Below are 26,621 nucleotides of genomic sequence, written 5' to 3'. Positions count from 1 at the left end.
TTATAAATGTACTAAAAATTATTGAGTTGTACACATCAAGTGAATTTTTATGAGAGGCAATTATACCTCACTGGTGCTATTAATTTTAAAATAATCATATGTTCATAAAAATTAGCAAGAATAAGAAATTAAAAAACATGTTAGAAAGAATCACCTAGCAATTGCACTGCAACTACAGGGACAGGAAACATTACTTGGGGAACCCGGCAGAGGAGATCAGGGAAAAAGACATCTCTTTATTAAAGACTTATTCTTGTTTTGATCCAGATACTGAGTTATTAACGAGAACATCACTTAAACGGTGGTAATGACAACTTCACAATTTTCCCTTCATCAGATCTTGCTAAAAACCCTGTCACAAGCAAACCCAATTATATTTTTTTAAATAAGGAGAATGAAAAGGAGAACTCAAATAAAGAGAAAACATTCACTCATACCAATATGTTTCTGAAATTAATATAGATGAGAATGTCACACTTGGAAGCTGTTCAAATAGAAGTTCTGCAACCTCTTATCATTCACAATTCAGGGACGAATGAATGAATTCTCCTCACATGGTACACTCATGGTTTAACGCCAGATTAATTCCGTACATGCTGAGCCATCTAGACATCTTATCAAAACAGAAGGCAGGCCTTACACTTGCCTACGGTTATGAACCCGAATTTGTTCACCAGACTTTACATGAACAACAGAGTAACTTACTTTTTCACCAGGAGGACCGATCGGACCTTGTGGACCAGGAAGACCCTGTTTTGAAAGAATTTATTTCACAGGTCAGGAATCACATCACAAGAATATGCTTTCAAATAGTAAAGTATTAGACTTCCGTTTCTCATTAAATGAATTATGAGGAGATATATATATCGATGGCACTGGGTTTTTTAATATATACATATATATATATGTATATATATATATATATACATATATACATGTTTTCCCCTACCCCCCAAAAGTTTTGGAACACCGTGACACCGTGAGAAGTTTTGCACAAGCTACTCTTTTGGCAATGGGACTGAAATGTGATCCTATTCAGAGCTCTCCTGCAGGTGTGGCTGCTCCTGCTGGCATTCCATGAACACTGACTGAATGACTCATTTTTCTCTTGGAAGAAAGGGGCCTCTGCAAGTTTGCTTAAATAAAAAAAGAAAAGAAAAACAATCTTCCTACAATCACAATTTAAAGATTTTTAGGCCTATATAGAAAATGCTGAGGCTGTCAATTTTCTGGTAAAAAGATACCATCTTACCCTGTTATCTCAAAGGAGCTGCAGTGGCTTAGACTTACTTGAGGTCCAGGATTTCCTTGCTGACCTGGCGGTCCAGGCTCGCCTTGGGGACCCTGTCATAGGAAAACATAAAGAGCCTTTAATGGGGCTGTTTTACATAAAAGTTTTTTTTTTTTTTTTACTTCTGAACTGAAAAATAGCCTTCAAATCAATTTTCCCTCTAGAGAATCTGGAAAAATCTTACCAATTATTAATGTTAGCAGAAACTACTCAGCAAAATATAAGAAATGCTTATTTTAGATTAGCAAGAAAAATGGTTTGTTAAAGCTCAGATTGCAGAGATGAGTTATTTTATGGATGTTTTCTACATACCATGTTCCCTTTTGGACCTGGGGGACCGTCTACACCTGCAATACCCTTCAAAAAGAAAAAAAAAGTATGGATAAGTTTAGATGCTACAGCAAAAAATGAAAAAAACCTAACCTAACAGCATGACAGGCACTAGTCTAGGATGACTTAAAATCATTTTAGGATTGAATGGGAGAGAGATAAAAGACAGGGCCTATGCTATCCTGATCCATTTTGGCAGCATTTTCCATTGAATGCTGGGAATTCGGCATGAAGAAAAATAAACCAAAAGAGAGGTAAAAAGAAAGAAGGGTGGGGTAAGGAAAGATCACGGAAACCAGTGGGCAGCATTGTGAACATTAGATCTTAGAATATAACAAGGCTGTAAACACCTGGCTGTCCACTGAAGTTTTCATGACCTCCAGGGCTTATATAGTCTGTTAACATATTTTCAATAGAAAATTCTCAATGTTTCCAGCAATACATACAGGGTGCCCTGTGGGTCCTGGAGTTCCCCTTGGTCCCAGCAAACCTCTTGGACCCTAGAAAGGGGGGGGGGGGAAGAAAAAGCATATCTCATTTAAAAAAAAAGGGTTCTGGGGCTTTGGGAAGCACAATGTGATCTTTTGAGTAAAAACACTTGTACATCTCTTAACATCCAGAAGATGGTGTTTAAATTATCATTTTTATCTAACATTAATTTCAAGTGTTTATGCCAATCCAAAAGCCAGAATGGATAACCATGAGTTTTTAGTACGAAACTGTGTATCTCTGATTCTATAAATTTACATACAAATCACTTGGGAATTTTTTTTTTTTTTGCAAGGATGTTCATCACAGTACTATTTATTATATTTTTATGTGTGTGTGTTTTTAAAATAATTTTTATTGTGCTTTAAGTGAAAGTTTACAAATCAAGTCAGTCTGTCACATATAAGCTTATATACACCTTACTCCATACTCCCCACTTACTCTCCCCCTAATCAGTCAGCCTGCTCCCTCCTTCCAGTCTCTCCTTTCGTGACAATTTTGCCAGTTTCTAACCCTTTCTACCCTCCCATCTCCCCTCCAGACAGGAGATGCCAATACAGTCTCAAGTGTCCACCTGATACAAGTAGCTCACTCTTCATCAGCATCTCTCTCCAACCCATTGTCCAGTCCCTTCCATGTCTGATGAGTTGTCTTCGGGCACGGTTCCTGTCCTGGGCCAACAGAAGGTTTGGGGACCATGACCGCCGGGATTCCTCTAGTCTCAGTCAGACCTTTAAGTATGGTCTTTTTATGAGAATTTGGGGTCTGTATCCCACTGTTCTCCTGCTCCCTCAGGGGTTCTCTGTTGTGCTGCCTGTCAGGGCGGGCAGTCATCGGTTGTGGCCGGGCACCATCTAGTTCTTCTGGTCTCAGAATGATGTAAGTCTCTGGTTCATGTGGCCCTTTCTGTCTCTTGGGCTCATAGTTATCGTGTGACCTTGGTGTTCTTCATTCTCCTTTGCTCCAGGTGGGTTGAGACCAGTTGATGCATCTTAGATGGCCGCTTGTTAGCATTTAAGACCCCAGACGCCACATTTCAAAGTGGGATGCAGAATGTTTTCATAATAGAATTATTTTGCCAATTGACTTAGAAGTCCCCTTAAGCCATAGTCCCCAAACCCCCGCCCTTGCTCCACTGACCTTCAAAGCATTCAGTTTATTCCAGAAACTTCTTTGCGTTTGGTCCAGTCCAGTTGAGCTGACCTTCCCTGTATTGAGCATTGTCCTTCCCTTCAGCTAAAGTAGTTCTTATCTACTAACTAATCAGTACATAACCCTCTCCCACCCTCCCTCCCTCCCCCTCTCATAACCACAAAAGTATGTGTTCTTCTCAGTTTATACTATTTCTCAAGATCTTATAATAGTGGTCTTATACAATATTTATCCTTTTTCATCTGACTAATTTCACTCAGCATAATGCCTTCCAGGTTCCTCCATGTTATGAAATGTTTCACAGATTCGTCACTGTTCTTTATTGATGCGAAGTATTCTGTTGTGTGAATATACCATAATTTATTTAACTATTCATCCGTCGATGGACACCTTGGTTGCTTCCAGCTTTTTGCTATTGTAAACAGAGCTGCAATAAACATGGGTGTGCATATATCTGTTCATATAAAGGCTCTTATTTCTCTAGGGTACATTCTGAGGAGTGGGATTTCTGGGTTGTATGGTAGTTCTATTTGGGAAATTTTTAAAATAGCAAATAGTTTAATACTTTTTATAAGTCACTTTTATATCTTTTTTTCTAATTTCAGTGGCAACACTGACCTTATTATTCAATCAGACTATACAAATATAAGAGCCCTGATTCTCATTTATTTTACACTTAGGTAAATTTCATTTTGAAAAAGCGTATTCACTGAAGCAAAGAAACAAACAGCTGAATAACTAAATACGTATCTTATGGAAATCATTTCTTTGAGGTAAGTTTTACTATTTTTATTTTTTTTTTTTTTAACTGAATCTATTTCTCTTTCTCCTCTTCTTCCCCTCCTCCATCTGCTACTCCTTTTTTCTTCTGCAGAAAAATCAGTACCACAATTTACTGTCTCTCCTTTTTGCTTGAACTATGACATTTGACTGGACAAGCTTTTTAATGGGGCAAAATAGGACTGAAATTAGGAGGGCCCCTTCTAGACTAGTTTGTTTTAAAACTAGCATTTATGAAATGTGGTGAAGAAAAATGGTATAATCTAATAGACTGTATACTTACATTTTTATATAGCAATTGTCTCATTCTTTTTTATTGTTATTATTCTGGCAATAAGATTCATTTATTCTAAACACAGAAATAGATTCTGGAGCTATTGATAAAAAAAAAAAAAAACACTAGGAAATTTTTGTAGCTGGCAAAATGCTATATTCTACATTTTGTTCTCTTAATTGTCTAAGATTTTCTTTTTTTTTTTTCTAGTTGTGCTGACTTCCCTGTATTGTGTGTTGTCCTTCCCTTCACTGAAGTTGACCCTTTAAGATTTTCTATATAACGACAGCAACAAAAACTCTAAATATTCTTTGCTTTTTTCACATGAAAATTACTTGGTTAGCGTAGATAAGACCATAATATTAACCTGAGTTTATTACTGACTTTATTTATACGTATAACACCAGGCACTATTGCTCAAAAACAGACCATTATAAAAAGAAAAATAAAGTTACTTACAGCTTCACCTGGGAGACCCCTTGGTCCTATTTCTCCATCTTCTCCCTGTCATCGACGCAATGAATGTGAGGGTAATATAGTTAGACAGTGGATTTCAACATGACTTGGTTCCCTTATGTTTTAATTTTATATATTTACTATACCCTCATTCCATCTTCTCCAGGAGCACCAGGAGGACCTTGAGGACCTCGTTCACCCTGTCAAAAAAATACAACTATGATTAGAATATGACATCAAACAGAATATTTACAAATCTGAGACAGCCATCCTAACCAGACATAACAGGGCATTTGCAGGGAAAATATATGCTTTATTTGCCTTCCTCAGATCACTTCCTAGAGTAATCGCAACTTGACAGTGTTAACTGGCTTTCCATGTAAGTAGGCTAGGAAAAAAAGTTCCCAAAATTTTAAGCACAGAAAGAGTTTAAGTAAAATACCTAAAATGATTTTTTGGAACCATTAAAAGCTAAACCATTTAAGAAATCATTAGGCTAAACATTTTTTTTAAACATGGATACACTGTGCTGATTTTAATGTAATTTCATTTTGTTCTGCTTCTAGAATAATCTATATTAATATAGCACAACTTTAGAGGACTAAAGCGATGTTGAGTTTTTTTAAATATAAAATTATATATTTAACTTTGTATATGCTAGGCACACACTAAATTTTGCTAGACATTCATAGGGTTCTCTTTTTTTTTTTTTTTTTTTTCCTACTTCAATTTACCCTAAGGTTATCCTATCTTCAGTCCTAAATGCAACCATTCAAAGCTGGTTATTTTTTGGAGAGAGTACCTCTTTGCTTAGTTTCCCACTAAACATATCTAGTGGATTGCTATTCAGCATGGTGGTTTACATAGTTTTGGAAAGTTATAAACTCTTGCATTGGATTGAAAGTTCATATTATCACAAGGTGATAGTTTGTGGCATCTATAGCTACCTGAGCCATCTAATTTAGTATAATAAAACATAGTGTCTAGAGTACTATCATATTAATGGCAGACTGCCTACAGATGTCTTCTTTGAGGATGTTTTGACACAGAAAATGTAAGAGGAAAATATAGGCAATTATTAAAAAAAAAAAAGAAAAAAATTAGAGACATTTAATGTCCAATATTTGTTCTTCTATTAATGTGAATTTTTTAAGATATGTATATGTAAAAGTTCCATTGCAATTTATGTTTGCATATAAGAAATACTTTAATGTCTAAAAACAATTAGAGAACTTACACTGATGTCACATGCAAAAATTTTACCTATCCTTCTTCAAAAATCTACTGGATGCAATAATTTATTAAATGGGTTCACAAATATTTCGTATTAGCTTTCTTCTTCTGATTTCCTAAAGTATATCAATTCTAAAATATTTCATAAAATTCCTATTATTCCTTTATAAAAAGTAACAGAATGATATATCTTACCCTGTGACCTTTGTCACCTGGCAGACCTGGAAGTCCATCAAATCCTCGATCTCCCTATAAAATCATCAATATCATCAGCACCGTCATCATGATTATCATCTGAATTTCCACACTAGATCTGTACTAAAATTTGAATGTGAGATACTCTTCCCTATCAAGAAATTATATTTTAAAAGAAAAATTCCAGGGGTAAACTGACATACAAGATCTGAATGCACAAATGCAGAAATGCCTGACCTTTGCCCCAGGTTCTCCTGGCATCCCTCTTGATCCATCAGCACCCGGACGACCCTGATAACGCCAAGAACAAGATTTAAGCAATAGAGATTCCTACTAGCACAGAGTAAGAGAAAACAAGAAACTGAACCATTAAGATGCTCTTAAAATCTACAATGAAAATCAGCCATACCCTTTTTCCAGGTTTTCCCGTTGGACCAGGGGGGCCTTGGACACCTCGAGGGCCCTATATCGAGGCATCATAATTAATTCACTGTATAAGATTCTTGATCAATGAGTTCAATCACATCGATAAAGATAGTTTCAGAAATTGAGATCCTCTTAGCTTTACCTTTGCTTTCAGGCACATATAACTCTCCATTTAAACACAGGGAAATTATGTTTTATGTAAAATTCAGACAAAGCAGAAGATAAGAAAATCAATTTTTCTAAATAGCTTCTTGCCAAAAAAAAAAAAAGTCATATTACTTTCTTAAATTTATATGTAGACACATGATTACATTTAAACAAAGGAAATAAAATGTGACTTTTTAAACTTAAAAAAAAATCCTCAATTACTCATTTTATTATTAAAACCACATGGTTTTACATTTCTTTTAGCTGAAAACTCTTGGTCATCCATTTTCTTCCTCTCCTCTTTCTAACACCTTTTCCTTCATCTTTTGGATGGCCTTTCCTAGCTACATCTTCTTTCCTTGCACTTACACATTGGCTGGAAAGTGCTTTTTCTCATGAATTCCCCATTAGATTGTTAACTGCTGAGGTCTTAGACTAACTCTGTCTACTTTACCATATATTCCTACAACTCAGCACAGTGCCTAGTATATGTTTCTTTGATCATCTACAGAGCACATTGACATATATATATATGTATATATACATATATTTAAGTTAGTCACATCACTAATTAGTCATGGACACTAAGGATTTTCCAATGAAAACAGGTGACATGAGCTTAAAGGTGATATAAGTAATTACTTAGCAAACAAATGGCAGGTATCTCAAATACTCTATTAAATAACAGAAAGTAAAAAAAAAGTGAATTAAACAAATTATTTTTCTTTACCTGAGGACCTGGGTCACCACTCTCACCTTTGGCCCCAGATAAACCAGGCCCCCCCTGCAGAGAAAAAGCAAGTATATAATTCTTTCTATTTAGCAATTCCTTACTCTTTCTTATCCTACCATTTCTTCTTGAAATAACTAAACATTATTCAAAATATATTTCACCCAAAAAGCATGATTTTATTAGATAATACAATAGAATATTCAAGTCTTTTGATTGATATACATCTATTTCTTAGCATATTGATTGAATTCCAGTGTGTGAACTATATTTAAATGTCTGTATTTGATACGACTATACAAAAGCAATGGAAGGATGGGAAAGAAAGAGAGGGAAGGAAGGAAGGAGGGAGGGAGAGAGGGGAGAAGAAAGGAAGGGAGGGAAGTAGGGAGAGAATAAGGGAGGGAGGGAGGGAGGGGAGGGAGGGAGGGAGGGAGAGGAGGAAGGAAGGAAGGAAGGAAGGAAGGAAGGAAGGAAGGAAGGAAGGAAGTTCAAAATTTTCTATTTGTTGTAGAAATATTTTTTAATGAAGCCAACCTCATAAAGTCACAGTGAAATTTTCCTTAATATGTGCACCATCAGAGCACTTGCAGTGTTATACAGGGCATTAAAGCACGACACAGTATTAGAGGCAACATGTGTTCTACTGAATCCAGTATACACTGAATCCACTTACACGGCAAGGACTTGGCAAAATGTTACTGCTTTTACCTAAGAAATTTCTAAGACACTGAATTCTAGAGCAATGAAATGCCGAGAACAGATGATACTACTATCATTATAAACATCCAAAAGTAATGTCCAAGTACATTTTTCCAGATTGATTTGTCTCTTTTCCTTGAGAACAAGCACTTATGACAAACACTTCTTATACATTTTTACATTATTCAAAAAGTACGACAAAAACCTAGTACATTAACGGGAAAAAACCAAAATAAAACAAAAACATAAGATCACTTTATACAGGTGAAATTAGTTTAAAAAAAATAAATACAAGGCCATTTATCCCCTGCAGAAAGCTTTAGAATATTAAATCGAACATGGTAATTATAGTTATTTCATATTGTAGTACATTTAGTGCATTTAAGAATTTTCTGCTTTATTTAAATCAATACATATTCAAATACATAATACATTGAATCAAAGATTAAGAATTGTGCTAAATCTGAAAATGTTAGATATCTAGAGCCTCCTGGTGGCTCCAAAGTAAAATAACTATTCATATGACTCCCAAGAACTATAGCAAGCCAAGTAACATGAATGTTTTAATGTTGAAAATGACAGGAATGACAATTTCCAATCTTCTAATCAAGAATTCTTGCAGGGAAATTTCTCCAGGAGAAAAACAGGTTCTGCATTATTCAGATTATTAATCACTAAATTGAATGCTGCTATAGAACAGCCTATTTATTTTTAATTTACTGTATTACATCCTCTGAATATAAGTCCTTACTACTCAAGAGATTATAATTACTTTGCCCAAACACTTATTCTAAAAATTGTCACACGATATTTGACAATAACAGAATAGGAAAATACATTTCTACGTTTCCTGCATATTATGTAATACAGACCTTCATTCATCTACAAGAATTTTTCATTGGAAGAATATATATATTTATGGCCTTAGAATGTTGATGTAGACTTTGTTACTTTTCTAAATCTTAATGTAAAGAAATGCCTTTTTTAACTTTAGAATTAATAGATACTCAGAAGTCTATAATCATTTGATGTTGTGGTGCAAGGGATAATAAAATGAAAATTATGAAAAGGGACAGTATCTTTTTTTCTCTTCTCAATGCCAATCTTTAATATTTAGGAGGCAAAAACTTTATATAACATAGAGGAAAGTAAATAAATGAATTAATCTTGGATATGCCACTGAGGACGCATACATGATTGCCAGTGGTTTCTCTTTGCCAACATGACCTGAAAGAATGATTGACCCTTAGTAACTGGTGAAACCAGGAATTCCTAATGTAACATGTTCTCATCGGTTCTGCTGCTCACTGTCGCCCTCACCTTGCACAGATCCACCAGGCTTGTGTTTCTCAAAATCATAAGCAGCAAAATTTCTTTGAATAACACCATTTCAATGATTCTACACTGATATTTAAACTTAAATAATCCTAGCAGTGTTTCCCAAACATGTTTGCCGTAAGAATCAGCCTTGTACACTCACTTAAAATACAGTTTGCAGGTCATCAGCCTGGACTTACATCTCCAGAGTTTCAAGTTCAGGGTTCCAGGAACTTTTAATTAAATAACTAGTAATTCTTCTGCCCCAAAGCTTCTGAAACACTAGCATAATGATCAATTTCCTCAGCAATGTAAACTTGATCTATCACTGACAATCCATTAAATACAAAGTCTACTTCCTCCTTTATAAACTGATCTAGCCTATGCTGTTGTGTGCATCTGAGTTGATTTTAACTCATTGTGAAGCCATGTGAAGTGGGTAGAACTGCCCAAAAGAGTTTTCTTGGCTGTAATCTTTGGGAAGCAAATCACCAGGTCTTTATCCTGTGTAGCCACTAAGTAGGTTTGAACTGCCAACCTTTTGGTTAGCAGCTAAGCACTTAACTGTTAGGCTACTAGGGTTCTTTCTTATTGTTTTGAAAGGCAGAAGAGCGAAATTACATGATAAACACTTGATAATGTGTTTGGAAACATGTATAATATCAATTCTGTGGAACTTATTACCAGAATATATGTTCACATGAGTGCATATGATTCAATGGACAGCCCTTCAAAATACATAAAGTTTTGGGAATTTCAAGTTTGAATAAGAGAAATATAACTTCGTGCAAAACTACATAATGAACTATTGAATAAAATTCGTGAAGAAAACAATCAGTAATCCAAATCTGATCAGTGTAACAGATTAAATAATTAGAATACTAATCATTTGATTTAAAATTAAATAAAAATTGTTTTGCTATAAGTGTCTACAAAGAACACCAAAGATAAGATTTTAACTTTCAGAGTAACATATTCTACATATAGCTTAATTTCAAGAAAGCATATCAAAAGCATATAAGAAAGTTTTATATATTGAAAAACAAATTTTTGAAATAGAAATTAAAATGTTTATTCTATTAATTCTGGAATAACTGAGAATTTTGGATTGAATCCTGCCATTTTCTGTTAAAAGAGAAAATTGAAACTGGGAAATTCATAATATTTTTCAAGTGCTACACTGCTTAACATTTGGTAAATTTCAAAAAATATACATAAACAAATTTTAGAAGAACAATTTGGATCACCTTAGCATGTATTTTACAAACACTGTTATTTTCCAAAAGTGTCTAAGAGAGAAAAGAATTTCTCTGACACCTGAAGCACCTCGTGGAATACTGCAGGCAATGTATAGTTTTTAAATCAAGTAACCTTCTTGGCAGTAAGATTGTTTAATAATTTTCACTGGACTGCAATACTTTTTTCTTTGTTTAATGTCAAATTCTGTTTAATATAAAATTAAATCTTATTAAGTCTGAATATTAAGCAAATCATTGGTCACATTTATAGCATGAAAAAATAGTAGTTGGGTATATGACTCTTAATTATATGGTTCATTTTACTTATTTGATTTAAAAATTTTTCACTGAAAACCTTTTCATGGAAATTTAGAGAAGAATGAATTGAAACAGACTTTTAAATGGACTCAAAATAAGACATAAGTAGGTATGTGTATCCTACTTTCACCAGCCAGAGATATGAACCATGGCTGGCAGATGTTGCCCAGGAAATTGGTACCGTGGGAATTTTAATATATGTTATCTTTTTGAGTAACCTACCACAGGACCTGGTCTTCCAGTTAGACCCATTGGGCCAGGTGGACCTCTCAGAGCAATCTAGAAAATAAAATACATCAAGTTCAGGGATGCACTCCTGGAAGAACACATTAAAACACAATATTCATTCACACAAACTACCCCACAGTAATGCATGATCGACACGGGTATAACAGCTACATGCTAGAAAGAGTGCCAGGTTGCCAAAAAATTGCAAGTTTCTAAAATGACAAAAGTCCTACATAAATATCAGAAATTTTTTAAGCAGTTGTAACTCATATACGATCTGTGCCATATATTATAATGACTTAGTTATAAAAATTAGGTTTCAAAATAAGACCCGTAATACATGATAATTTTACTGTTTTGAAGTGTACTTCAGAGTAACGCATATGCTTCTGGTCTTAAATACAGAGGTACAATTCTCACCGAAAATACTTTTAGTGGTGATCAATTTAACATGCTTTAAATAAAATCTTTCCGGCAACATTTTAGGAAAAACTATGATAATTAAAGCCATACAGCAAAAAGCAAAACTGATCAGGGGGTGTGATAATAATATATTTCTTTTAACAAACTCAAAGTTGGGAAATTTAATGTTCTATAGAAAAATACATTTATTTTGCATAATCATAGGTATAATGGAATGATTACATGCACTATGGTTACAATAAATATTAGAAATGTGAAATTAGCATACTTGAAAAGCTGGATCGCTTAGAGTACAAAGTAAAAATTTGATAGATGGTAAATTAGTATGGTGTGCTATTTTTGAATATTAGTATGTCTGGCAGATGAATATTTAGATTTATCATAACAGTCACCAAAACTAATGCTGCAATAGAAATAATATGCATAATTATATTAGAAAAGTGCACGAGATGAAAATAGTAGAATCCCCAAAGTTGCACTACTGACTCACCATGAGATTTTGACAATACACTTCTTAATTCTTGAGATTAAATATCTGAAAAATTGGAATTATAATGCTTGCTACCTATTTTTCAAGTAGAGTAGGACTAATAAACTGAGGAATTCAGTGCGCTCATAAAATATTTAAGCTCAAATAAATACTTAAATTGGTTAAAAGTAAAGTAGTAAGATAAACTGTAGAAATAATTAATTATTTAAAAAATAATTTAGATTTGTATTATCCTAGGTCTAATAAATATTTACATTTTTTACTATCTTTATACACGATGTAACCAAATAATGACATCTTTTCAGATTAAGAGACTTAAGAAATATGTAAACAAATACAGAGAATGGATTACAACTTTCAGGTTTCTAATATACATGTAAATTTGTGATTATTAATAAAATGTTATTACAGGCTAAATTATATCAGGAAGTGAGTACATATACATGTCAACCATAAGCCTTTATTTCCTTCTTCTTTAAAAGAAAATCAATTACTAGGAATAAACATATTGTATAATTTCCAACTCTTTTCCGATACATTCTTCCAATTTTCTTATATCTATCTTAAATGCAATGCGTCTAAATAAAAAAAATGTAGTTACATGTTTTATAAGCCTACAGATAATGGTAATTCTCATTTTACGAAGGATTATAAAATGAAGATGGGTTACTATTTAACAGCTTTTGTAAAAATAGCATAAATTATAAAATTACACCGTGAATACATTATTTCATGATTTATTTCTTTCATATACAAGGATGCCTAAGAAACTTAATTTTGTGGGTTATTTGAGCTACCCTAAATAACCCAGAAAATTAAGGGGGAAAAAGGTTATTTCAAACTTTACTTTCTGAATTCTATCCATGGATCACTGACTTACACTTTATAGGAAAAAAATAATTGGATGTAAATAACATGGGGTGCTAAGTGCTAATCCATCAATACTCTTTGAATAAATTTTTTTAAAAAAATGTGTTATAGTGGTAGGCAGCCAGAATTATTATAGATGGCAATATTGTAGGGGTCAGTTTATTAAATTGTGATGTGTAAATAAAGAAAATGTCACTACTAGAAAAAATAGAGTTTTGTTATTCTTTCTATCTAAACTCAATATATTATTCAGAAGTAAGTATTCTGTTGGCACATCCCATGAGCAGGCTCACACGCACACACGCGCACACATGCACACACACACACACAGCACAGGCTTGACATGGAATTAGGTTATGGGAATACACGTTTGTCCTTTCTTACCCGAGCCTGCTGAAGAATCGCCTGAGCTTGAGCTTCCTGAGCTGAGACAGTTGGTCCTTTGGAACCATCCCCACCGTAACGAAACTAAGAAGATGAGGCGACAAAGCTCAGAATTAGTCCCTGTCAAGTATGTTGGATTAAATGTCATGATCACTAGATGAAAGCCATTTACTTAAAATATTGGGATTTTGCAAAAGTCCAAGGAAACCATACTGAGTCATGAGATCTGGACTTTTTTTTTTTTTAAATTCTCCTTCTGCCCCTTTCCAGGCCACAATTCATCACTTGTAGAGGGTACGTATTAGAGACTCCTTTACAATTCTAAATTCTATAATCTTTGAAAACTCAGAAATAAACCATCAAGCATTTTTTTTTACAAGTATAAGAAAATACTCCTTCTATTCATTCATTTGTGGAAACTTCAAATGTACTAGGTTTCGTGGTGGTCATAGATGAGTCATTATTTGGTTGAGAAAAACTTCTAGACTCACCATGAATATAGAGAAAATTATCCTTGATATATATTCATTTTGTTTACCTGTTCTCAGGTAATTCTACAAGAAAAGTGATCGACTCCAACACTCTTCCAATAATTTCTAAAACTCTGTTTTAATTTCAACTCAAATCAAAGTATTCATTTCTTGAAACTTCGTTTATTATATTTAATTTGATAAATCAAATACTTTTTTTAGATCACTTGGTTAAATAACCTTAAAAAGGAATCTTTTGCAAAAGCAAATAACTGTTGAAAAATGGATAATGACATCTCTCTAGACAGTTTCAATTGTAGTGTATACGGTGATAAATATTATATTAATATTACTTTAAGTAACATTTGAAATGTATGTTAATGATAAGAATCAGGATAAACCACACAATTGGAAATAGTTTTTAAAAACCTCTAAGCTCTGTTACCAGAAGTCAAATCAAATAACGTAACCTTGGTTCTAATGCAAATATTGATGTTTATCAGAATTATATTGTTTAGGAAAAATTTCCCTTAATTTCCTAGTCAGATTGCTTTCCAGTATCTCTACCTCATAGAATGGCTTTTAGATGATTATTCTGTAATATGGTTCAACAATATTTTCAGGAACAAGGTGGCAAAATGTCAAATCATCTTCATAATAATAAAAGGACCTACCGGTAACATTAACATGGTACCAGGAGGACCAGGTAGACCATCAGCCCCTGGCAAACCAGGACGTCCTGGTAGGCCCTAGGAAAGTAAATGACATAATTGTATAAATAATAAAATTTTCAAAATTTAATACAAGTAGAATAACTTTTAGTAACATAATTCTACACATTTTAGTTTACATTTGCTCGCTCCTCCTTGGTTAATCTTCTTGAAGAAAATAGACCTAGAAAGGGTTGTATTTTATAACACTAGTGTTAGGTGATTTTAATAAGCCCTGATTATTAATGTATAACCCAATTAAGATAAGAATTTTGCTCTGAGTTTATTCAGAGCCTCAAACTGCATAAGACACAAAGTTCATATGTATTTTGGGGAGAATCAGTGTTAGAAAATCAAGTGAGTGACTCAAGTTTGGATCTTGTAGTCAGATAAGACAGAATCCAAAGCAAATGATAAAAGATTTATTTAAAGTTAAATTGATAGTTTTAATGTATATTTAAGTATTTTTTATAATATAATTATTAATTTATTTTGAATGCTTAATGACGAGATGTTACACATGTAGTTTATATACTACTACGGTGTCTGTTTAGAAATACAAAACATGACTATAATTACAGAGAATATGAAAAACATACACATCTGTACATGAGTAGGTACTCATGGTTACAAAATATATGTTCATAACCTTTCGATATACGTAGGCTTATTTTCTGACAGTCAAGTCCTACTTGGAGGTACCAAAACCAACCCAGTGCTGTCGAGTCGATTCTGACTCAGGGCAACTCTACTTAATAAATAGATGGAAAAGATACAACTCAAACCACGTACTCAGTATAAAAGCTCTGTAGCAACACTGTTCAAATGTTAATTCCTTATAAAAGTTAACACATCTTGACTATAGCATTGACTCTAGACTGACAAAGCTGTACGTCATTTATCATATAAATTCAATAGGTTCTCTATAAGCCTTAAAAACTTTCAAAGTAAGGTCAAACACCTACTTCTGTAAGAAAATCCTTATTTCAAGTTTTAACAAATCTAAGTTGATAAGTATAAATTCTCCTTGGTAACACATTTCCTAAATATTTTAGCTCATTTATATGCCCACACTTTTAAGGAACTGTGTAAAAGGATGGATTTTTAACCTGGAATAGGGTTTTAAAGTCAGTATAGGTTACAGACTCTCCAAAAATTTCCTAAGAAAATATTATGGAATTTACAAATGAGAAAATATTAATTAAAGTGACTGATTACAAATAAATGTCTGCATCAAACTGGGCATTCCAAATTAAGTAAGCAGATCATGCAAGCAGTCACATCTGCATAGTACATTCCTTGTGCCCTCTGACCTTAAACAGCTACCACCCAGGTCAGATATTCTGAAATACCGTAAAATCTTTCATTCATTGAGATTAAATTAAAAAGAAGGTTTGTCTTTTAAATTGCAAATGTATAAAAATATCAGTCGTTTACATGTCTGACCCTTTCTTAGCACTATTTTTAAAAAGGGAAAAAGCAAAAACAAACAAAAATTCACAAATTTATTGGCTGTTCAAGGATGGGGAAAAAGAGAGAAGACAAAAAGCAGGGCACAACAGAAACGGGAAAAGGCTTTAAGGCTTTCACAAGAAGAGACTGCAGAGACTTAACAAAAACTTGACCTATTTCACCACGTGACCTACAAACTGACCTTCAAATCAGAATTTTTGGCTTATTACTTCATTCTATCAGTATCCAATTAAACACCTGTGAGAGTTTCAGGAAAACATGTGAGATTCAAATTTGAAGGATTGAATCCAGTGTAATGGATCCTTATCAATACAAAAAATCAGTAGAATAAAAGTTTGCTTATTAATTATGTAATCAAAACCCACTGCCGTTGAGTCGATTCCAACTCATAGCGACCCTACAGGACAAAGTAGAAACTGCCCCATAGAGTTTCCAAGGATCGCCTGGTGAATTTGAACTGCCGACCTCTTGGTTAGCAGCTGTAGTGCTTAACGACTAGGCCACCAGGGTTTCCTTACTAATTATAGCATAGATATATGCACATTCTTTAATCTTTCTATTAAAATTACAGTTAGAAAAACAACTAAAAAGTTATACAACAGGGAATTAATAGACATTTCGCCCCGCCCAGAAGGATAACAATTGTTAAACTTCTAGGGTACTTTTTAATTCTTTAAATCTGTATTACATGTTTTTGTAATGAGGTATTCCTTCACTTACCCTGTCGCCAGGGTCACCAGGGGGTCCAGTGGGGCCTTGTAGACCTGGAGGACCCATAATACCCTGTGGAGAGATAAGCCATGATCTGAGTCAGTTCCTAATCTCATTAATATTCAGGAAAAGTTGCCCCATTAAAATCAAAGATGAGCTCATTTGTGCTTCATAAATACACACTTGTCTTCCAAACAATTACCCTATTTACCTTTCTATGAAAAGACAACATATAGGAACCACTTTATGGTTAGCTTCATTGTTTCTCTATGAAGCTGTTCTCAGGGAGGAAGCAGACATTCCGGGGAAAAATAGGAGAGGAAGGTGTGCCAATATAAAGTTCCCAAGGTAGAAGTTGGTTCCAAGTTCTTGCTGAAGAAATGGTTTACTCATAAAACTAGACTTCAAAAATGTGATAGCAAAGTCGGAAAAATGGAAATCATTTAGCTTGAAGGCATTTTTACGTTTTCTTTTATGGATAGCAAAGATTTAAAGGTATCAATATATATTATTTCAGACAACAAGAATTTAATTCCACAAAAGACAGAGGAATTTTTTAATAAGGTCAGATCAGTACAACTACTTTGAATAAAGATATATTGAGTGACATTAGCCTTACCAGGAAACAACGATGGAAAATAAATTAGTATAGATAATCATTAGTACAGATAACTCAGCTACAGCCAACCTGTTGTTGTTGTTGCTGTGTTCCTTCAAGTCGATTCTGACTCATAGTGACCCTACAGGACAGAGTAGAATTGCCCCATACAGTTTCCTAGGCTGTAGTGTTTACAGGACCAGTTCACGAGGTTTTTTCTCCCTCGAAGCCGCTAGTGGGTTCGAATCACTGAACTTTTGCTAGCAGCCAAATGCTTAACCATTTTGCCACCAAGGCTCCCTTATAATCAACCCAGAACTTTCAATTCCATTCTTACATAGAGATATTTCTATACCTCGTTTATAAAAATAAGGATGTCTTTTCTTTACTTTCATAATTTTCGGTAGAAAGTTAAAAGATATTAGAAGATGCAGAGATATTTAGGCCACAAAAAATATTTAAATTAAAATTTAACTCTGGATCACTCAAAAGAATACCAGCTTGACAGCCAAATACGAAAAAGGCAGATCAAGCCTACCAGCTTCCATGAAGAGATGCTTGCCTCTATGATCCACTATTCTAACTAGTCTAAAATATATAAATTCAATAATGTAATGGAGCTCTTATATAACTATAAAAAAAAAAGTTGAAGCTGAAAATAATTTTAAAACATTTACATACCGCAGGTCCTGCTGGCCCTGGTGGCCCTTCAACAAGCATACCCTATAATAAAAAATGACAGAGAGTCAGTATCAGGGAAATAAAGCCCCCAACTTCTTAACTAAAAAAGCACTACATCACTGTGAACTCTCCTAGGATATAAAAGGAAAGGAGGAAATTCAAAGTAATAGAAGTCTCTGCCCTCAAAGAATCTGCAAACCGGTTAGAGAGAAAATAAATAGAAATACAGTCATGTGTCACTTAACGTCCACGATACAATCTGTGAGAAAGGATCTTATGTGATTTGGACATTGTGTGAATACCATATTGTATACTTAGCAAAGCTATATGGGATACTGCTGCTATCAACTAGCACTGGTTTTGCTGCTTTTGGGAGCCATAATGCACTTTACAGTAATATTTCCAAAAGAAAATTAAACAAAGAGAAAATGCTACAACACTCAAGGGACACAAGGCGTATCAGATGGGATGCTGCTGCTTACGAGTCAAAGCGTACACTGTTATACAATAAACTTCTAATTTGTAAGTAGGGAAACAAACCAAAAACCAAGCCCACTGTCGTCGAGTACATATACAACTTACATGTACTGTGCCATTATATGTCTGGCAGCGCAATCGCTTTGTATACAAGAGACGTGAGATACATGTGTTACATGCGGGATGCTGTTGCGTTCCCTATGTCTGCTTATGTCTGCTATGCCCTGTTCTCCAATCTGAATTTCTGAACCCTGTTATCACCATATGGGACCACGGATGCATGTGTGATGGAACATTGCCCAAACAGACATCATGTAGCACATGACTGTATTAAGATAAATTACATCAGAAAAGAGAATATGCTAAGTGTTCCCATGAAAGGCACAGAAAACATACTTGGTGAAGATTTCCCTAGCACCCAGGATAATGCCTGGCACAAATCATGAACTTAATAAACATATGCTATGTGAATGAATGTATGGAAATAAGTTGCGCCACCCACCTTTGTTCAGGGAAGGGGGAGAAAAGTCCAGACAAAAATAATGGATGTAAATATGCAATAAGTTCTTAAATAAACAGAAGAATAGAGTAGCATTTTAGGATATGAACACATTTCTAAAAAGTTTATGATTCTATTGCTATTTTAGACTACTGAAAATTGCCATGTCATTTAAAAGGCTCGCTGCACATTTTAAAACAAAGTCAAATTAATTCTGAAAAAAAATACTTTTAAAGCATTTGGTGAGCATATGGCATGATTTGAGGATTTTAGAGTTATGGAGTAGATGACCAACAATGTCCTTAAAGCTGTATCTTGTTAAAGATATATATATATATATAAAATACATACAAACACACATATATATATTACTTTTAATATCATTGAAATTTCTGAAATAATTTTCATGATGCTGAGGCAAACAGTTAAACATATTACCTTCAGTTCTAATTGATTTTCCTAAAGTGCAGAGTCAAGGGAACAAGAGTAAAATTGCTTCCGAGTCAAAATTTGTTTCTCACCAATATCATAAGTGTTAGTAACATTAATATATATAGAAAATCACCTTTTATCCATGGAAGTAAAGGAAGTGAAATTTAAAAATATATTTTTATATTATTACCTGATAAAATCTGGATATGAAACAAAGTTATTTGTAAGAAATAATATATTTCTAATAATGTCAAATCATAGAAATCAGATGGAAAAAAAATCACTGGATTGAAAACTAGAAGAACTGAGGTCCTGCTATAGCTCAACCACCAAACATTTGAAACCTGCAGAAAGTTACTTAAACCCTTTAGAACTCATATTCTTTTGTTGTAAAATGAGAAAGGTAGACTAGACAAATCTCAGTTACCTTTCAATTCCACTTCATTTCCACAAACTGTCCCTACTAATATATTTATTCGTGTCAAATTAGAAATATTTTGGACAGCAAGATTTTTAATGATAATACATGAACATACATATTAATTTGATTAAAAAGATAAAAACACAACTGCCGCTGAGTAGATTCCGACTCATAGCAACCCTATAGGACAGAGTAGAACTGCGCCATAGGGTTTCCAAGGAGTGGATGGTGGATACGAACTACCAACCTTTTAGTTAGCAGATGAGGTCTTAATCACTATGCTACTAGGGCTCCAAAATGATGGTAGCCAATAATAAAAATTCAATAACTGTCCCTAACTTTAAAATGTGTTCATGTGAATACTTACAGGTTCAACTACTGCTGGTTCTCCTTTCTGCCCTTTTTCTCCATAGGCTCCATGGCCATTTATCTGTTGAATAACAATTCAAAACAGCCTAAATGTCTTTAGATACATAAGGCTATTTTAAAATTTAAAAAAAGGGGGATGGGGGAGATGGAATTTAACCATCAAAATATATTTAAGATGATCTATTAAAAAATACATGTTTTCTTAATAAGAATGCTATTAAAGGTTTAAAATGTTCAGAAGTAAAAAGGAATGCTTATTAAACAATACTGAATCTTGAAATGGGATTGATTGCTTCTTGAAAATAGCAAGATAAAAATTTTTATAGACCCCAATTCATTACTTCAAGGTATTAAGAAGTGTTATCAGACTAAATTTAATAAAATAGCATAAAGATTGGAAATTAGACATACTACTCAGAATAATGATTATGTTGCAATCTTATAAATGACAAGAAACAGGGGTTTCAACTCTATTCAAGATTTATGCTTTAAAATGAAGACTCCAGTGGTGAGGCTTAGAGATACAACCCCTGAAAATCCCCAAAAGAAAGCAAGGTGTTCTAGTAGTAATAACTATTCATAATTTATAATAAAACAGAACCTGTATTTTAAACCTGAAAAAATATCAAGATGAACATGAAAATACAATAAAAACAAGAGGTACAATGACATAGAGCCTAATACCGACTTACGCTTGTTTCTGTGATATCAGTTTCTGCTGGTACACCTGGACCAAATTCTTCAATAGTGGGGATTGTTGGTTTATCTTCATATTCTTTATATTCGTAAAAATCATATTCGCCTAAATCTCCATCTACCAGAAGATCAGAGTCCCTGCCGTCTATTCCTTTGTTTTCATATAGTGTATCCTCGGAATTTTTCCTCTGGGAATCATAATCCTCTCCAGTTAGATATTCTTCAGTAAATACATCTTCAACTGGATTTGGCTATTAATTTAAGTTGTAAGGAATTGGAGAACATGAAGTTTACTGTTAGTAAAGCAAGGTAAGCAATTGCAATGGCAGTTTGATGGTATATCAGTTTGATTAGAGTACTACGCAAGCAAGTCATATAGTGAACCCGAAGGCCTGGAAAGCTAGCCTTTCAGGAAAACTGAAAGGAATATATCTGTACATTGGTATGTACAAAGAAATATTGCTTTCAAGGTATTTTTCCCAATATACTGCAAATATTCACATGGAGTCAATACGTGCATTTGCTGGCTCCATTATTTAAAAAAAAAAAAAAAAGTATTAGTCAATTTGTTTTTTACTTTACAGTGGAAGATTTGAAGAACTAAAATACGCATATAGTTCAATCTTTGCTTACTTTTCAAATCTCACATAATACAATTGTTCCCTGGATAAACTATACAGGTTTAACTCATAACAATAAATAAAATGTTAATAACAATATAAATTGATATTTATTATTGCAGTGATTAAACAGATGATTTAGTATGTAGGGGTGGGTATTCTTTCAGTAGGGTACTTTAAAACAAATAAAACAAATTATACTGTGCAAATTTAAGGCAATGAAATCGAATACATCACTGTGCAAGCCTATCAAGAGTAGAGAATATTCATTTAAAAGTAAAGATTACATTAACATTTCCTCAGAAATATAGAAAAGTAAATCTCATATAATTTTCTTTTTCTCATAAGCAATTCCTTATTAATATCACAAATCTAAATCATACATAGTATCCTAATTATTTGGCCTTATGATTATGATAATATACAAATTAAAGGCTTTGTCCTGCTATTCTTTGAATTTAATTTTTAAATAACTTGTTTTCTATGATACAGTGAACCGAGATGACCCAGTTTTATTGAAGAATTATGTGGTATTACACAACAAACATGTGAATGAAAATATGTGTACAAACAGTTAATTTAGCAAATGTTCAATGACCATAATATTTGGACTTATAGATAAGGATAATATACCATCTACAGAAGGTCAGAATATTACTATATTCATAGCTTTGAAATAAAGCGTTGGATGAGTTTAGGTAAGTAAATAAATATTTTCAATCAAGATGTCCATTTTTGGAAAATTCTTAATTTGGATTAGATAAACATTAAAATTCATTCTCACCCTAAAATTCTAAATTACGCTTTTGCATGTAAAGCACCACTTAGTTTATTTGTCTCATTGGGACACATGTTACATGAATTTTCTAATAACTAAATGACTTAGAAGTACAGGGTCAGCAAAAAAAGAGGAAGACCCTCAATGAGATGGACTGACACAGTGGCTGCAACAATCGGCTCAAGAATAACAATGATTGCAGGCATAGAGCAGGACTGGGCAGTGTTTTGTTCTGAAGTACATAGGGCCACTATGAGTCTGAACTGACTCGATGGCACCAAGCAGCAACAACAAACAAATGACTCAGGTAATCCTCATATCCGTTTTCTGAAAAAATTATACAGGATTATATGTCAGATATATTAACAAATGTAAACTGAATTGTATACTCATTTTTTCAGGATTAGAATGTATGTTTAGTGTGTCATTCAGAAGAATATTCAGTTTGTACCTCTACGTACTAAAACATTTTCACAGGAAATAATGGAAAAAGTTAAGAGATATTATCTTAACCCTAAACAACATCACATCCTTAACATGTTTGGAAATGTAAAGAGCTATTAAAATAAGCTAAGAGAACTGAATTGAACAGAAGATTTCAAAGGGCATCTCGAGAAGACAAGGTAAAGTATGATAATGACATGTGCAAAGAGCTGGAGATGGAAAACCAAAAGGGAAGAACATGCTTGGCCTTTCTCAAGCTGAAAGAACTGAAGAAAAAATTCAAGCCTCGAGTTGCAATAGTGAAGGAATCCATGGGGAAAATATTAAACGACGCAGGAAGCATCAACACAAGATGGAAGGAATACACAGTCATTATACCAAAAAGAATTAGTTGATATTCAACCGTTTCAAGAGGTGGCATATGATCAGGAACCGATGGTACTGAAGAAAGAAGTCCAAGCTGCTCTGAAGGCATAGCCAAAAAACAAGGCTCCAGGAATTGATGGAATGTCACTTGAGATGTTTCAACAAACAGATGCAGCACTGGAGGTGCTCACTCGTCTATGCCAAGAAATATGGAACACAACTTCCTGGCCAACTGACTGGAAGATCCATATTTATGCCTATTCCCAAGAAAGGTGATCTAACCAAATGTGGAAAATTTTGCTGAAGATCATTTAAAAACGGCTGCAACAGTATATTGACAGGGAACTGCCAGAAATTCAGGCTGGTTTCAGAAGAGGATGTGGAACCAGGGATATCTTTTCTGATGTCAGATGGATCCTGGTTGAAAGCAGATAATACTAGAAAGGTGTTTACAAAGGCATTCAACTGTGTGGATCATAACAAACTATGGATAACACTGAGAAAAATTGGAATTCCAGAACACTTAATTGTGCTCATGAGGAACCTTTACATAGATCAAGAGGCAGTTGTTCAGACAGAACAAGGGGATACTAATTGGTTTAAATTCAGGAAAGGTGTGCATCAGGGTTGTATTCTTTCACCGTACCTATTTAACCTGTATTCTGAGCAAATAATACGAGAAGCTGGACTATATGAAGAAAAACGGGGCATCAGGATTGGAGGAAGACTCATTAACAACCTGCGTTATGCAGATGACACAACCTTCCTTGTTGAAAGTGAAGAGGACTTGAAGCACTTACTAATGAAGATCAAAGACCACAGCCTTCAGTATAGATTACACCTCCACATAAAGAAAACAAAAATCCTCACAACTGGACCAATGAGCAACATCATGATAAATGGAGGAAAGGCTGAAGTTGTCAAGGATTTCATTTTACTTGGATCCACAATCAACAGCCATGGAAGCAGCAGTCAAGAAATCCAAAGATGCATTGCACTGGGCAAATCTGCTGCAAAGGACCTCTTCAAAGTGTTGAAGAGCAAAGATGTCACCCTGAAGACTAAGGTGCACCTGACGCAAGCCATGGTATTTTCAATCACATCACATGCATGTGAAAGCTGGACAGTGAATAAGGAAGACCGAAGAAGAGTTGACGCCTTTGAGTTGTGGTGTTGGGGAAGAATATTGAATATACCATGCACTGCCAAAAGAATGAACAAATTTGTCTTGGAAGAAGTACAGTCAGAATGCTCCTTAGAGGCAAGGATGGCAAGACTGTGTCTTAGATACTTTGGACATGTTGTCAGGAGGGATCAGTCCCTGGAGAAGGACATCATGCTTGGCAGAATACAGGGTCAGTGAAAAAGAGGAAGGCCCTCAACGAGGTGGATTGACACAGTGGCTGCAACGATGAGCTCAAGCCTAACGATTTTAAGGATGGTGCAGAACTGGGCAGTGTTTCGTTTTGTTGTGCATGGGGTCGCTACAAGTCGGAACCAACTCGACAGCACCTAAGAACAACAAAAGACATTATTTTTTAAAACACTGGTTATCATAAAAATGCACAATTATTGGTCATATGGAATAAACTCTAATTGTATCATCTGATGATACAATTTTCACTCTAGAGGATTTTCTTCCTCAAACTCAGATCATGTTGTGAATATCCATTGTCACAACATGTTGAGAAGCTTGCTTACTCCCAGGAGCAAGCAAGAAAATGAAAGCAGCCAATTCAGTTCCATCAATTTGGCAATTGCATGAAGCAAAGTATCATGCAAAATCTGAACTGGAATTGTTTTGAAATGAACTGCTTTCAGTAATAGCAAACCAATGCTATTGTTTCTCTCACCTCAGTAAAAGAATGAAAATATTGAGCTGTTCAGAGATTATAGATTCATCCAGAGTGAGAAATATCAAAGTTTACTACCCATTTTGAAAAGTAGAATGGTGATTTAATCCTGTGTATGTGTATTACCTCATTTGTACCAGATACACGCCTAGGAGCTTCTGTCTGGTAACTTTCCATTGTTCCATAGTTGTATTCTTGAAAATCGTCAATGATATTTGCCTAATGATAGATTCAAAAGGAAAACAATTAGTAAACATGCAAAGCAACCCCAAATATATGGAAATCATGATTTAATTGTGTTATGGTATTAGCCAAATAAGTATTCATCTAGTTGGGTTAGGACTATGATGTATCATCAGAGATCTTCCAACTTATCTAGGATAGATCTTGATTGTTTTTTCTTTGCTACCTTCACCCCTAGTCTGGCTTTTGCTGTTGCTTGATAACTTTTCTTCTTCTTGGATGCAAATTTTTCAGATTTGGGGGGTGTAAACTTTTTGGACTTTTCCTTTGACTTAGTGGCCACTGTCCTCGTCTTCTTTTTGAAATTTGATTTCTTTTTCTGTAAAATGTGGTGAAAGATGGAATGGAAAACATAAATAAAATGAAAAGGGAAATAAAGAGCATGAATGAGAGGAAGGATAAGCAAAATGAACATCATTCCTTCAGGACGGCTGCTGGAAAAAAGAAATCAGTTATTGGTTTGTAGAAATAGGCTGAATGAAAAGCTGATGATAAGTCTGAGGAACAGAGGACATGAGGAACCACAGGACAACGAAGAGCAGACACCACATACATGGGAGCTACTTTGTTTTTACCTCCGTTTGTGCTATTGTCTCCTCAGTTACAGTGGGTCTCTCTGTTACACTTTCAGCCTCTTTATAGTCTGCTTCCCCATACTCATAGTCATATTCCATTATATCCTCAGGTGCATACTACATTGCAAAGGAAAAATATCAGGCAATTGTGTTAGTTGCAAGTAATATACTAACAAAGTAGGAATCATCTTAACTTTTACTTAGAGTAAATGTTAAGACACAAGGTAATACAGTCATTCTTTAAAAGGTGTCATGTATATTAGAAGTATTATACTTTCTTACACAGAGTATAATAACATAGGAATAAAAAAGCAAATTTCTTAAGAGCAGAATAGTGGTTAGGATCGTGAGGAAACTAAAGTTGTTGAATACTAATATTAGCAACATTGGACATAGTTGTTAACTATTTATGTTAAGTTTGATTCATAAAATTGCTATGCACTCTTCCTCCATACGAATTTCACTGGGATTTGAAAAAGTGCATATAATTTTTTTTTTCATTAAACTACACATCTAAAAATAAAAACATGGAGAGTAATTTTCCAGAGTATGGAAGAATTTTCAGGTCTATGGTGAGAAGGAAAAGGGGAACGGAGGGAAGAAGAACATACAAAACCTGAAATGAGTCTATAATCTAACAGGAATCAATGGAAAAAGAAATAAAAAATTTATTCAGACATCTCTAATTTCCTGTAGAGTCACTTGATATCAAAATAAGCACAGAATGCTTGT

At 34.1% G+C, this 26,621-nt stretch overlaps 1 protein-coding gene across 2 annotated transcripts in view; it reads right to left on the bottom strand.

The window, feature by feature from the left end:
* Positions 1 to 26,621, bottom strand: part of COL11A1 (collagen type XI alpha 1 chain) — a 258,624-nt gene that overhangs the window by 142,200 nt on the left and 89,803 nt on the right. Inside the window, exons 6-24 of one of the 2 annotated variants that reach the window (XM_064282480.1) lie at positions 25,481 to 25,633; positions 25,198 to 25,290; positions 21,007 to 21,261; positions 20,313 to 20,375; positions 18,117 to 18,158; positions 16,847 to 16,909; positions 14,618 to 14,692; positions 13,474 to 13,557; positions 11,301 to 11,357; positions 7,504 to 7,557; positions 6,610 to 6,663; positions 6,438 to 6,491; positions 6,201 to 6,254; positions 4,919 to 4,972; positions 4,776 to 4,820; positions 2,068 to 2,121; positions 1,604 to 1,648; positions 1,291 to 1,344; positions 706 to 750 (exon numbers count right to left, since the gene is read on the bottom strand). In XM_064282480.1, coding sequence (XP_064138550.1) covers positions 706 to 750; positions 1,291 to 1,344; positions 1,604 to 1,648; positions 2,068 to 2,121; positions 4,776 to 4,820; positions 4,919 to 4,972; positions 6,201 to 6,254; positions 6,438 to 6,491; positions 6,610 to 6,663; positions 7,504 to 7,557; positions 11,301 to 11,357; positions 13,474 to 13,557; positions 14,618 to 14,692; positions 16,847 to 16,909; positions 18,117 to 18,158; positions 20,313 to 20,375; positions 21,007 to 21,261; positions 25,198 to 25,290; positions 25,481 to 25,633 — 1,398 coding nt within the window. Of the gene's footprint in view, positions 1 to 705; positions 751 to 1,290; positions 1,345 to 1,603; positions 1,649 to 2,067; positions 2,122 to 4,775; positions 4,821 to 4,918; positions 4,973 to 6,200; positions 6,255 to 6,437; positions 6,492 to 6,609; positions 6,664 to 7,503; positions 7,558 to 11,300; positions 11,358 to 13,473; positions 13,558 to 14,617; positions 14,693 to 16,846; positions 16,910 to 18,116; positions 18,159 to 20,312; positions 20,376 to 21,006; positions 21,262 to 25,197; positions 25,291 to 25,480; positions 25,634 to 25,889; positions 26,007 to 26,621 lie in introns of both variants that reach the window. The other variant, XM_064282479.1, reaches the window with a different exon arrangement.

The sequence above is a fragment of the Loxodonta africana genome, chromosome 3 (assembly GCF_030014295.1).
Source record: "Loxodonta africana isolate mLoxAfr1 chromosome 3, mLoxAfr1.hap2, whole genome shotgun sequence".
In the NCBI taxonomy this organism is placed as follows: Eukaryota; Metazoa; Chordata; class Mammalia; order Proboscidea; family Elephantidae; genus Loxodonta; species Loxodonta africana.
This window is presented reverse-complemented; position numbering and strand designations above follow the sequence as displayed.